This window comes from Crassostrea angulata, chromosome 2, assembly GCF_025612915.1.
Source record: "Crassostrea angulata isolate pt1a10 chromosome 2, ASM2561291v2, whole genome shotgun sequence".
NCBI lineage: Eukaryota > Metazoa > Mollusca > Bivalvia > Ostreida > Ostreidae > Magallana > Magallana angulata.
Window position 1 is genome coordinate 52,670,999 of NC_069112.1, and position 15,039 is coordinate 52,686,037.

Here is a 15,039-nt window from a genome sequence, read left to right on the forward strand (position 1 = left end):
TCTATGGTAAGAGGAATCTAAATTGTGAAATTCAATACTCTACTACCCCTGTGGTTCCACATGTGGGGCCAAATATGCAAAAAAAATCAAATTTTCAAATATCTTCTCTACTCCCACATATGTGAAGAAAAACCGGTTGCATATTTATGATGTCCATGAAGACTTCTACCACAATTGTGAAATTCATGACCCTTGGGTCAGGGGTTCAGGCTCTAGGATGGGGTCAATATGGCCATATAGTACATGTAAAATGTATTGAATCTTAGAAAATCTTCTCTACTCCCATATATATTTGTTTTGCCTCGGACTAGAATGTCGCGACGTCATTGGATGTAACGCGTCACGTGGCTGCCTTACAAATTTCTTTAAAAGGCAAGCGTCAAAATTTATTGCGCAACATGGCGGACGTAACGTTATTTGAACTGATTTTCTACACAAACGTTTGTTTACATATCAAACTTTAGGTCCTCGACAAAACAAAACACTTATTAGGTTTGTTACTGACTGTTTAAAGAAATTTGTGGGGTCGGTAAAGTCCATAGAAGGCTCGGCGGAGCCGAGCCTTCTATGGACTTTACCGACCCCACAAATTTCTGCCGAGCCTTCTATGGACTTTACCGACCCCACAAATTTCTTTAAACAGTCAGTAACAAACCTAATAAGTAATATTGTTAAAAACTGAATGCATGATTATGATGTACACGAGGCCCTCTACTAAAATTGTGGAATTCATGACCCCTGGGCTAGGGGGTTCAGGCTCTAGGGTGGGGCCAATATGGCCATATAGTAAAAATGTATTAAATCTTTAAAAATCTTCTTCTCTACTCCCACAGATGTGGGCAAAAACTGAATACATGGTTATGATGTCCACTAACTCCTCTACCTAAAGTGTGAAATTCATGGCCGGTCAGGGGTCCAGGACATGGGGGGGGGAATATAGTGTTAATGCATATAATTTGTAAAAATTGTCTTCTCTATTCTCACACATCTGTAAAATAAAAAACTGACTAATAATTATGTTTACCAGGAAGTCCTCTACTGAAATTTTAATTTTCATGTCCCCTCAAGAATGGGTTTTGACTCTAGGGCAGGGACAAAATGGATGTATAGGTGTTTTAATGTTAAAAAAATATCTTCCTCACTCCCAAACACCTGAGAGGAAAACTGAATTCATGATATTGGCAGAGCCCAAATCATTCCTTGAAGCATATCTTCTTCCCGACAAGTGCTTTGCCAATTTTGGAAGAAGGAAAAAGTCACAGGGAGACAAATCGGGTGAATGGGACAAAACATGAACCTTTTTATTCCAAAAAATGATCTTACAATTTGGGATTTAAGTGCGGGTGGTTGCCATGAAGTCAAATGTTTCAAATTCCAGACGTTTGTCTCTTCCTTTCAAAATGTTTCTTAACTTTCTTCAGCAAATAATTTTGTATACATTGCCATTTTTTGGAAATATGGAGCCCACACAGAAATGATAATTTTCCTGAGATATTTGCTAAACTTTGACACGGAACTTGATAATTTAAAGAAATTGGTTAGTAATGATTTTCACACAGCATTAAGTTGAACACATGTAGTGACTATAAAGGTAAAATCTAAGTCAAAGTTTAAAAATTCTTGCTTTACTGGTGACTCCAAATGCCAGTACATAATTTCCTTCTTGAAAACCTACCGCCACAAAATATAATCCGTCGCTAAACTATGTAAGTTTTTAAAAACAAATTTATTCAATAAAGTTTATTTGGCATTGTAAAAATATAAATTTATGTAATACTTTTTTATCTGACTAGAAGCTTAAAAGATGAGACAACACATGTATTGCGAAATAAGTCATTTTATTAAATGACTAGAAATTAATCAATATAAGGGGAGATTATTTTACATCAACTTGCATAAAATTTACGACAAAAATCTTTACACTTCAGCTAATAATCTCCCCTGTTAATACTGAGTATGATATAACAGTTTAATACAATAATACAAATAAAAAGTTGGCGTCATATATTAATTCTGACGATAAATTCTGTTCGTTTAAACTGCCGCTGAAACTTGTCACGCGTACTGACCCATAAATTTGATTGATCAACAAGCATTGCGGGTAACCCCTGAAGGCACTATACATACTAATAAATCACATTAAAAGAAATCTCATAAAGTGTACATAAATGTTATTAATTAACAATAATACTGTAATACTATGTAAACAGATAGCCATGCTATGACCTTGAATTGCTAGTATTACATAATGGTCACTATGATATTTATGTGTACCTAGGTACAGTGCACTGAATGGTGTTAATGATAATTAACAGAATGAACTCTGTGACTCTTGTAGCAATGCATAGTATTCCTAAATGATGTTTTGAAACCAGGTACGTAATACGGGCATAATAATATCCAAATTGAGAGTTTAAAAACAAGTGTCATATTTGGCGATTCTGTGTCTGCAACGATAGCTCTGGTACTCTATATTGAGTCATGTATTGTGTATTCTATATATTAACCTATGTAACCTTTTATGCCATGTATGAATGAACGTATTATGAGTAAGTGATGCCTCATACTAGGTGGGGGACTTCGAGACCCAGGACTCGGAGACTCACATCCTGCATCCAGACTCTTTCATTGGCAGTTTTGACGGTTTTGTTACTTTATTTAGGAATAAAATATTAATCTTAATTTTGAACACTAAGTGTTCACTCATGATCGGCGTAAATGGGCCGAACTAGTCAAAACTGTCCATCATAAATAAAATGTTATATATACCCATGTTAAATGATGTTGAACAGATTAAGAGATTCCGCTTAGATAGATATAGAGATTCCGCTTATAGAGATAGATTCTGAGACTCCTGATTTGGGCTGCTATTAGCTGATGTAATTGTAACTATACGATCACGCTTAATAAAACCGCTTGAGAAAGAAATACTGGACTTGTCATCACTAAGTTTGAGCTGACCCTCAATTGGATCCGTAAGACAGAACAACTACTAGACAACTACTAGAATTAAGGATATGTGAACCTGACATGAAACTAATTGAATAATTGAAAAAATTGTTTAAACAGACTCTAATCGATTCGTTTTTGTCAAAAAAGACATTTTAAGCATATGTAAATGAGTTCGTTTCCATGGCAACGACCTTCAAACTTACCCATGTTCAAAAATTTTGAACGAGAAAAAAAACTTAAATGCAAATTAAAAATGTCATAAAAGACATATTTACAATTAATTAGAAAACTTTTCTCATCAAAATATTAAAAAGGTTCATAAAATACTCTTTTTATCTGAAAATGGATTATAAGAATTCCTTTTATTTAATCCGCTATTTTAGTTTGAATTTCCTCTGACCACTAAAAAAGTGATATTTTTTTACGTGACCAGAGCTAGAAAAATTGCAAAAAATACTACTTTCTATAATTACACTCTTGTTTTTTTTAATGTAATTTTGAAGAAATGATAAATAGCAAAAAATAAATAATAAATAATTGGCATGTTGGTGAATTAGAAAAAAGATAATAACGTCTGAATTTCCTCTGACCTCTATTGAAATAGATGCTACAAACCCTACATGCTGTTAGAAAAGACATTTAATTCATTTCTAAATGGTAATTTCTTTCAACTAGTTATACTGTGAACCTGCATAAGTTCTTTTAGAACAAATTTAGTGGAGTTGTGTTGCAAATACTACAATTAATTGAATAAAAAAGGCTGAAAATCCGAATTTCCTCTTATCTTACTTTTACAAAAAATCACTCTGCGCGCTTCTGAAAGTCAATACTGCCAAAAATGATTGTATTTCTAAAAACCAATCATATAAAGAAAAAAGGATTCTTTAATTTGATAATTTTTTTCACTTCCTAAAGAGTTTATTTTAATGGTAATTAACAGAGTGTCATAGTTGTGCATCTGATACAATCAAGAAACTCTATTCCCTGTACACAAAAAAGAAAAACATGCATGAAAACTTTAAAACACACAAACTTTATTAAGCCTTTGTTGAAAGATTTAAAATACAATCAAACCAAATAAATCACAGGTTTCATAAAAATCATATACTGACTGTAATTAATTTGAATTTCCTCTATCTATCTTTAAAAGTTTTGTCTGATTTGCAAGGTATTGCATTAAAATGGGTGTCGGAAAATAGGAGAATCTTTTAAATGTTTACAGGTATGAAATGAAATTTGATACTTAATCATGATAATTCTATAAATTATATTATCTGATTGGACTAAACAACACTGCAGATTCTGAAATGATTTATGATTTGTCCTTATGTATATACATGATTGTATGCAATCCTATAATTCCTATATATTTTGAACTTTGAACCCTTCCTTGGTCCCTATATTGGTCTTGATGCTATTTATAATGAATGATTTATACTTAATCAGAATGATTATGCAGGGTAATATATTACAATGGTTCAGCCTCAAATTGAACTATAAAATAGAAAATGTGGAAGGCCACACCAATAAAATTTCGTTTATACTTTATCAGAATGATTATGCAGGGTAATATATTACAATGATTTAGCCTCAATTTGAACTAAAAAATAGAAAATGTGAAAGGCCACGCCAAATAAATTTCTTTTACATCGGATCCTGCATGCTCGTGTTTAAATAAAACTTTACAAGTCATACCATTATGGACCGCCTAAAAATTTCGGCTACAAAAAATAATAATCTTATTATTTTATTGCTCGCCCGCTTGTACCCTTTTCCACTTAATGTTCGACAAGCAAGAAATTATATTGGTGTGGCCTAACTAGGATATGTATATTTTTTTCATGCAAAAATGATAAAAATATAGATAAGTTATATCTACCGGTATATATAACAAAAAATATTTTTTATTCACAAAAATCATTTCAAAAAATATTTAAAATAAAAATTTTACTCAACCATACATTCATAACTCATTCAAAAACTCTGTAATGTAAGAGGACATATTTTCTGTGAGGCTTGTTGTATATAAGTGTCATAATGATGATCTCAACTTGATATACATCAGTAACCTCATCAGGGTTATAAAATAAAACAGACTTCAGACAGATAAATGGATGGACAGACAGACACTAATAGACAGAAATGATGATTTGATATACTATGCAATCATCAAATTAAACATAATTATAAACATAGGACATATATTTTAAAAACCAGTTTCTCCACATGAACAGTAAACAGTATATATATAGCCATTACAAACTTCATTACTGCACTTGGTCAGTATAAACAACTTTTGATATCTATCAATTGTATTTCTTATAGCATATGCATTATCATAATATATATTCTTTTACAATAATAATTCTTAATTGTATGCATTATGTGTCCAAATTATTCATGACTTTTTGAGTTTCAGAAATGGTTTTCAAATCCAAGTAAATGTAATAAATCATAAATGGTAGATTATCACTGGTTTGGTCCAGTTTCATATTTCTGGATATGTTGTGTTGCTTATTAATTGTCTTAATATTACCAGGTATATCATAAATGTTCAAATAAATATTGTCATCCTTAAATTACCAAATAAATGATCCAGGTCATCAATCTGGAAAGGCTTTATCAGGATCAACATAAGAGAAACAATAATCTGATTATCAGCTCTTCTCTTCATCACTCATGGTTTCAGTTCTTTACATTAGTCTTATATTTTTCCGCATTGTGTTTTGTATTAGGAATGACCTCGTTAACACACACCAGTGATGTTCTCATCTCTTGGAGGTTTGAAAAGTCTGTATAAAAAAAACCCTGATATTACTGGTACTATTACTTATAACATATAAGAAGGACTCATATGAAAGGATGATTTTAAAAAGCTATATGTAGAAAAATAAAATCCATATAGGCATATTATGAAAGTTTATGCAACATAGACAGACAGAACCTTATATAAATGGATTATTCTATATAAAAATATGATATCAGGTGAAAATTGTCAACATTTCATTCTAATCTTGAAAATTTAAATTAATGTTACTTAACTTGACAATTTCATATTTTATATAACTGTGTGTATTTAGAAATCCTATGTTTTCATGATTTGAAAATAATGGGGGAATATAAGAATTTGGAACAATAATGAACACATCACATGCAATCTAAATATGATGTATGCAATTCTATCAACCGATAAACCATGATATACAAATTTTTCTTTCAACTGTACTTTGATTTTTACAGTTCAATAAAGGTGAATATCAGTCATCTGTTCAAATGTTTTCACAGTACAGAGAATCAACATTATCAGTTATTGATAGTGAATAAAAGATTAATTCTTCATGTTATGAACTATATGTGCTAAAAAAATAATTAATACAAACATATAACCTATTTCCTTACAAATATACTGTTCAATCAAATGTGCATGAAAGTGTTACATTTAAAAAATCATTTTGAGAGTACTGTAAATGTTGGTAAATAAGCTTGTCATATGCTAGAGTTAACTCAGGGCCCTCTTCGCTAACAGCTGGGTATGTACGCGCCTGGTTAACCCTACCATTTATCATGGTTTATTTCATTTGAGAAAATTCGAACTAAAATTGTGCTTATTTCATATACAAACACTGACTGAATTAACAATGAATAATTTTTATGTTTGAACAAATTAGGATTTTTGTTAAGATATTCTGCATATAGGCTAGGCGAGATTGTTTTCACGTGGATAATATACGAGCATAATAATATGAAACGTTAACATAATACAATGTCAATAGCACATGTCATGATAACACACCTACCATGCTTACTGCTTGCAAATGACAGGTTTTGATCACAGGGAACTGGTGTATGGTCTCGTCCTTTTTTCACTTCCTTTTTATGACATCCGACATCGGTTTTTATTCGCAAAATTAGTCATACACTAATGATATCCATCATTTTTTGTCATTACGACTTGTTGTTTACATCGAGATTTGGGAAATTACCGGAAAACGGCGCAAGTATGTCGTTAACTTTATGTTTGTAAATGATTAAAAAAGTAAAACCTTTTGATATAATGTTGATATAAATGATATTTATACCCCCGCTCCGAAGGAGAGGGGGTATACTGTTTTACCCTTGTGTGTCTGTCTGTCCGTCCGTCTGTCCATCCGTCTGTCTGTCCGTCTGTCTGTCCGTCCGTAACAAAAATTTCTGTCGCATTTATCTCAGCAACTATTTATCGCAGATGCTTGAAATTTTAACACAGTGTTTGTTAAGGCATGCCATATCGTGGGATATATTTTTGTACCAATCGGACATCAACTTCCTGTTAAATGACGACTTTGCTTATTTTTTAACCAAAATTTTCAAACAAATTTTCGTCAAAGATTTCTCAGCAACTGTTTATCGCAGTTGCTTGAAATTTTTACACAGTATTTGTATAGGCATGCCATATCGTGGGATATATTTTTGTACCAATCAGACGTCAACTTCCTGTTAAATGACGACTTTGTTTATTTTTAGCAAAAAATTTCAAACAAATTTCCGTCAAAGAATTCTCAGCAACTGTTTATCGCAGATGCTTGAAATTTTTACACAGTATATGTATAGGCATGCCATATCGTGGGATGTATTTTTGTACCAATCAGACGTCAACTTCCTGTCAAATGACGACCTTGTTTATTTTTTGCCAAAATTTTTAAACAAATTTCTGTCAAAGAATTCTCAGCAACTATTTATCGCAGATGCTTGAAATTTTTACACAGTATTTGTATAGGCATGCCATATCGTGGGATATATTTTTGTACCAATCAGACGTCAACTTCCTGTTAAATGACGACTTTGTTTATTTTTAGCCAAAATTTTCAAACAAATTTCTGTCAAAGAATTCTCAGCAACTATTTATCGCAGATGCTTGAAATTTTTACACAGTATTTGTATAGGCATGCCATATCGTGGGATATATTTTTGTACCAATCAGACGTCAACTTCCTGTTAAATGACGACTTTGTTTATTTTTAGCAAAAATTTTCAAACAAATTTCCGTCAAAGATTTCTCAGCAACTGTTTATCGCAGATGCTTGAAATTTTTACACAGAATTTGTATAGGCATGCCATATCGTGGGATGTATTTTTGTACCAATCAGATGTCAACTTCCTGTCAAATGACGACTTTGTTTATTTTTTGCCAAAATTTTCAAACAAATTTCTGTCAAAGAATTCTCAGCAACTATTAATCGCAGATGCTTGAAATTTTAACACATTATTTGTTAAGGCATGCCATATTGTGGGATATATTTTTGTATCAATCGGATGTCAACTTCCTGTTAAACGACGACTTTGTTTATTTTTAGCCAACATTTTCAAACAAATTTTCGTCAAAGATTTCTCAGCAGCTATATATCGCAGATGCTTGAAATTTTAACACACTATTTGTTTTGGCATGCCATATTGTGGGATATATTTTTGTATCAATCGGACGTCAACTTCCTGTTAAATAATGACTTTGCTTTTTTAGACAAAATTTTCAAACAAATTTTCCTCAAAGATTTCTCAGCAGCTATTTATCGCAGATGCTTGAAATTTTAACACACTATTTGTTTAGGCATACCATATTGTGGGATATATTTCTGTACCAATCGGATGCCAGCTTCCTGTTAAATGTCGACTTTGCTTATTTTGCATATTCACATCAGAGCGGGGGTATCACTAGTGAGCATTGGCTCACAGATATCTTGTTTATGCAAGTTATAAACTTATACCATTGTATCACTGTTTTAAACCTTGAATTAAGCAAATAAACCGGGAAATACGACAGCTCATCGCCAGACGACAGTTCGCGTTGCGCAATGAACTTGTTTTTGTCAGGTTCACATATCCTTAATACGTAACGCAGAAATTTCAGACTAGATGTGACCCAAAATGACTACCCAAAACCTAAGGACCGAACCGTTTTAATGTTAAATATTACAAGCTCATGTGGCTGTTTCATAAAACTCGTCGAAATTATTAAATTATTGCCTATAATTAGCTTTAAACAAACTTGGTATGGTATCCACGGATACAAGATCGAGACGTGATAGTTTAATGTTTCTCGATAAAGCATTTAGCTATATGTACAATTATTAATTTTCAATTAGGTAATTTATAAGAATATATATGACAATGTGTGAAATTATCATCAATAAATGATCATGAACCTTATGTATTTTTGTAGATTCTTAAACACGTCACACAAAAATGGCGCAAGGTGGTACGTACACTTTAATGTCAAATTGTAATATCCTATTATAAGAAGAAAGCAGTTTGGTTGTTAAATAAGCATCACAATGCAAGACATTTAATAATGATTTTATATATATATATATATATATATATATATATATATATATATATATATATATATATATATATATATATATATATATAATAAAAAATTCCCAGTTTTAGTAGATTTTATCAATATTTACAGGTGTCAATGAATTAGACGGACTGTTTGGGAAATTTAATATATCAGGAAATGAAGGTAGGTTTTTGATTAATTTCACAAAAATAACTCATTAGTTAAAAATTCAGATATATTTTACGGACATCACACATGTGTTGAAATACTTTAAGTCTAAGCAAGTATTATGGTGCAGGCATTATGTAGTTTATTTGTGAAATGCCTTAATTTATAAGCATAGATATATTAAAGGAGAAAGAGTAGATTACAACATATATGAACATCGTACCATTACATGCATAGTGTACAAAATAATTATACTGGTACATGTTCTTCAAGATAGTGAAATACTGTTGTTTATTTCGTTGATGTAATATCCGATCTCGATATATTATTAGAAATGTAAAAGTGTACATCAGTTACTTACATCAGTATATAATTTTTGCAAATACCGGGTAAGCGGTTTAAGAATTTAAAACAGCTATCTTGAACGTAGTCATCATATTGATTCGTAGGTATGTTTGGGTTTTTTTAATTTTGTTTCGTTGGTTTCATTTTGTATCGACTAATAGTTTTGTTTCGTTTGGATTAGATTCGTTCGGATTCGTTTGTTTTGTTCCGATTTTGCACTTTATATGTACCCTTAATTATAATCTTATTTTACAATATTGCGCCCTGAGAAAGGAAATAGTAGATTGACATTTGTTCGTTTCGTTGACCATTTCTTGACCATTTCTTCATGCACTGTAATTTGTTAGAGAGTGCTATCCACAGGTATAGACAACTTGTGTATACTTGTGATTATATGATAGAAGATTTACCTTCGCATCCGTTAGGATTTAAACTTTTAGGTTTGTGTCCCAATTATCACCGTGGATTATTAATGCCAATAAAATTTAGATCAAGCAATAATTTATTTGTTCATTTCATGTTCACAGTATATAGAAGTCAAGGGGTTACTTGTCGAAGATAAAATTTAGACACAACTGATTTTATATTTTCTTTTACAAAAATATTTTGAAAATGTGTCAGGTAATAAATTGGACATTTAGGTTTAAATTAAAAGGGTTCGTTCCTCTGATTTTGGGTAGCAATTTTGGGTCCCTTCTATTCTAGAAATTATGCATCATATATTGATTCTACCAATAAATTCAAATTTTATAATGTCAATTAAACTATCTAAAATGAAATAGTAATGGACAAATTACATATTTACAGAGTTAAGTATGGGACTATATTTTGTGGCGGAAGGTTTTTAAGAAGTCGGGTTTTTAAGAGTATCGTCACTTTAGCTTCCTTCTTTTCAGTTCCAACAAAATTTCCAGATAGTTTGTGCATTACGATATCTTCATTTTCTTACGAAAAACATAATTTTCCAATTTTTCAATATTTCTATCGACACATATTAGCTTTAACTTATATTTCAGAAAAGTCAAGCAAAAATGAATCCAAATGTTTGCCTTAAATCAGCTTATTTCATGCCACATCTCAAATATTACATAATAGACCCGTACTTTTTGTTTTATTTTCTAAAATTGTACTTTTTGTTTTATTTTCTAAAATTGTAAGATTTTTCTGACAAGTTTATCATAATCTGGGAAAAAGTTTGAGACTGTTAAATAATTTCATTAAATGTTGAATTGGTAGTGGATAAAAATAAAGTTTTATCAGTGCCAAAAGGTCAAAATATCAATTAGGTGAAGAAATTGTAAAACTTTTCTTTATGGAAATTTTAATTTTATAAATTTGAATTTAATGCCATGGGTTATTCCGATAATAAAATAAAAAGGGAAAAGCGATTTATGTGCAATCTGCACTTTCAGTGCAGAAAGATCAAATTAAATTCACCGTAACGCCACATTAATGAAGCATATAGACCCCAAAAGTTTTTTATAACTTTGATTAAGCTTTTTGTGTAGATTTTTTTTTAAAAAAGCCTAAGAAAAAAAATTAAGACTTTTGATCACAGGATCCAACGCCTTAAGCATTTCCATCACAATCACGTGGTGAACTTTTGTGTGTTTTATTTATCTAATGTCTTCACTTACACTTGTTATTATTTGAAAGTAACTGCTATATTTTGCGTTATGATGAATCAATTAGGTATAAATTATATGGAACTTAAATTTTGTTGATCATTTGAATATAGGTTAATAAGTTTGTTTTTTTTTTCTTTTAGATAAACTAGATACTATGTGGAACACCGTTTTAAATCACGGATACGGATACAGTGAACTTGGAGGAAGTCTTGCAAAAACAACATACTTGGTCTGTAAAATAGACAGTGTGCCTAAGCCTATAATAAAAGGAAATGACCAAGGAACACATGCAGAAAAGCAACTGATGAATAATCTGAAAGAAATGACACCGCCAAAAAATAAGGTTACTGTTTATATAAACAACTCCCCCTGTGCTGATTGTGCCCTGATATTGAAAACATACTTAAAAAAAAATAAGGGTATTCATTTGACTTTATATGTCACTCACTTGTACAACATAAGACGAATGTCTTGCGAAATGGGAGCAAAGAAAAACGAAGGTCATATGAAATTTATTAAAGAAAACGAACACGAAGCTAATTACCAAGGACTGAGGGATTTGATCAGTCTGGGAGATAACCGCTGCAAAATAGAAGCTTTTACTGAGGATGTCTGGAGAGAACTACACGAAGTCATGGGCTTGACTGAAGATTGTCAGCAAAGAATGATAACGTACGCTGAAACCAAGATCACGGACCCCAAGAACAAGGCGAAAAACCATGATAGAAGCCGAAAAACAGAAGACATTAACATTAAAAATGATCTTATTCACTTACAAAAAAATGTTGATCCATGGCACGAAATTAAAAAATAGTATTAAAAAGCTGAATGTAGTTTCAGTGGCTTTCGTGTCCGTGTCAAATCAAAGATCATTTAAGACGAAGTATATTTGATTTAAAGTATTGTACAAGTATGGTTCAGTGACGTCAGTACAAATATATCGCTTTTATCTTTCAAAAGAAGAGAGATATTCATATTTTGTCAAAAATTTGGCGGAAATTTTCTTTAAAGAAAAAGGGATGGAGTTGTGGAATAAACGTTGCTACTGCACTTGTTTCTATGGTTTTGCCAGATAGGATCAAAATTCTGATAAGTATAATACCGTTTGATTAAGTATCTAGGTTTTAATGACTGTTTGATGGTGTCTCATTGGTAAAAACTGTGGGCTAAAGTATTCGCACGATGACGGTGGCCATTTTGTTTATCAAAAACAAATGCCGGTAATAAAATATATTTTTGGTACTATTTGGATTGCACAAATAAATTGAAACATCTAAAAGTATGAGAAAGATCGATAAAATGAAGAAACAATGTGTTATCTTAATATTTTGTGCTGTCACTCTGGGATGTTGTTAATTTTTGTAAGCTGTGGAAAGATGAGAACGGTGAACGGATTCATTATCATCCATAAATAGTTATCGGGGAAATGTCTTGAAAACCCTACAGTATTTTCCAATGACAAATTCACTTTCATCAGAGAACATTACTTTCTTAGCTCACCTGAGCTAAAAGCTCAAGTGAGCTGTTCTGATCACATTTTGTCCGTCGTCCGTCTGTAAACTTTTTACATTTTGAACTTCTTTTCCAAAACCGCTTATCCAAATTCAACCAAATTTGGCACAAAGCATCCTTATGGGAGGGCAAATATAAATTGCAGAAATAAAAGTCCGATCTGTATTCAAAGCGGAGTAAACCTTGAAACTGTAGAAAAAAGAGGGGTGCATTTTTAAAAATCTTCTTCTCAAGAACTACTGAGTCTAAAGTCTAAATATGACTCAAACCTAGGCGAACTGTGAGCTCTGTATCTTGCTTAACATTCTACGATTGACGCTGAATTGTTGGTTGAACATTAGAAATTCTATATGAATTATAGTATGTTAAATACTTGTACAAACAAAATAAAAGAATGATATTCTGTATATACCTACTCTCTGGGGGCCCCCTCTTTATACAATAAATAATGTGAAATCTACATCAATTTTGATAGTTTTTCAGACACGAGTAAATAAAAACGACATCTTTAAAACAGTTTCAATAGTTCTTGCACATTTCTGTTGCGGGGATAGAGTAATTATTGCTATTCCTAAGAAAATATCACAGCGGAAAATTATCCTGGTTTGTACGCGAGGTACATAACAGTCATTTAATTATAATGGAGAAGACAAATTAAATTTTTGAATGTTTTAAATTTGAGGAATTGAGCACATTTAGGTACAATTTTCTTTTTCACATCTATACATGTAGGATTTTTAAAAAAAAAACAATAACTATTATATTTTAAAAAAAAAATACAACAACTAGTAAGTAGTTGATGAAAACATGTACCTATATGCTCTCATATATTTTGATCGCTTTACAAAGTGTGTGTGGGGGGGGGGGGGGGGGGCAGAACGAAAATATAGGGAATTGGAAGTTAACAAATTAACAGTGTACCCTTACCAAATGTTTAGTTTTATATCTTGCGAAGGATTTTCTTATTCTGGTAAAAAATAGTATTTCATGAAGGTACAATGTCAAAGACTACGTGTATGCAAAAATAAGTGTAAAATTCGAATACTTTACAATATTTATTTTTTGTTATTCTACCGAGGGACCATATGGCACAATATCTTTTGAACGCCCATTGTTGCTCAGGTGAGCGATGTGGCCCCATGGGCCTCTTGTTCTAGTTATTTTTAACGGTCTAAGTTCTTTTACTTTCACACCAAAGTTATCGCACTCGTTTCACACGATTTGCCATTCGAATTCGTACTTTTTTTTAACATACACAACTTCTGTAACCATATCGTTTCAAACTACGCCACATTGCTTTTGATGACACAATAGCATTGTTGTTCTCCTTAAACTTACTTTACACATCTGATAGAGACCGTTTCCTATCCACCCGAGTCTGTCTAACAAGTCTCCGTGCTGCGCGCTCATCCACTAATGCGTCCACTCCTGTGTTTATTTTCAACAGTGTATTCTAAATTTTTTCCACACACTATTTACAGTGTATTTAAGTATTTCCAACAAACATGCAACTTCACCAAAGCTTTTACCACCCTGTAACAATGTTACGATGTTGATTAAGCTCAGTGGATTTTTGACCCAACATTTCCCTCTCTCTCATCAACGCTCGTTATTACACAGAATCAGACAAAATAGATAATAATTCGTCACTGTTAGTGACCTTGACTTTCTAAATATATCTAGGGTTATGGGTTGATTTATGCATATACAAAGGAAGACAACCCGTATTGTACAATGCGCGAAAAACGCGTTCAGAAAATGACGTGATCGTGCGAATACTTTTGTCAACTGTCTGTAGATTTCAATTTTTATTGCAACATTTCTATTGTAAATGTGAGTAATATAAATCTTTAATATATTGTGTTGTTTGTTTATCATTTATACTGCTTTCGTTTAAATGGTCAAGGAAATTCAGATTGAGTGTTTTTGTCTATTTCCTGTATGCATTCTTTTGCATTATATGCACAACGTTAATAATAACCATACATATTGTAGATTTTTATTTACGCATAGTCCCATTGTAATGTAAATTGTATAGGAAAATGCACCAAACATTGCTTTTGTCTAGCTTTTACCGGGTAATTTCATCGTTTACTTTTGTAATTCCGAGCC

At 31.7% G+C, this 15,039-nt stretch overlaps 1 protein-coding gene across 1 annotated transcript; it reads left to right on the forward strand.

Annotated features, from left to right (window-relative positions):
* The first annotated feature begins 9,171 nt into the window (after nt 1–9,171).
* Nucleotides 9,172–12,229, forward strand: LOC128174471 (uncharacterized). The gene is made up of 3 exons (XM_052840020.1): nt 9,172–9,184; nt 9,404–9,457; nt 11,556–12,229. Exons 1-3 carry the CDS (start codon nt 9,172–9,174, stop codon nt 12,227–12,229), a joined length of 741 nt encoding a protein of 246 aa, XP_052695980.1.
* The last annotated feature ends 2,810 nt before the right edge of the window (nt 12,230–15,039 follow it).

Coding starts and splice junctions, on each gene's coding strand:
- LOC128174471 (XM_052840020.1), top strand. Junction 9,458..11,555: donor TAATATATCAGGAAATGAAG/GTAGGTTTTTGA, acceptor TTTTTCTTTTAG/ATAAACTAGATACTATGTGG.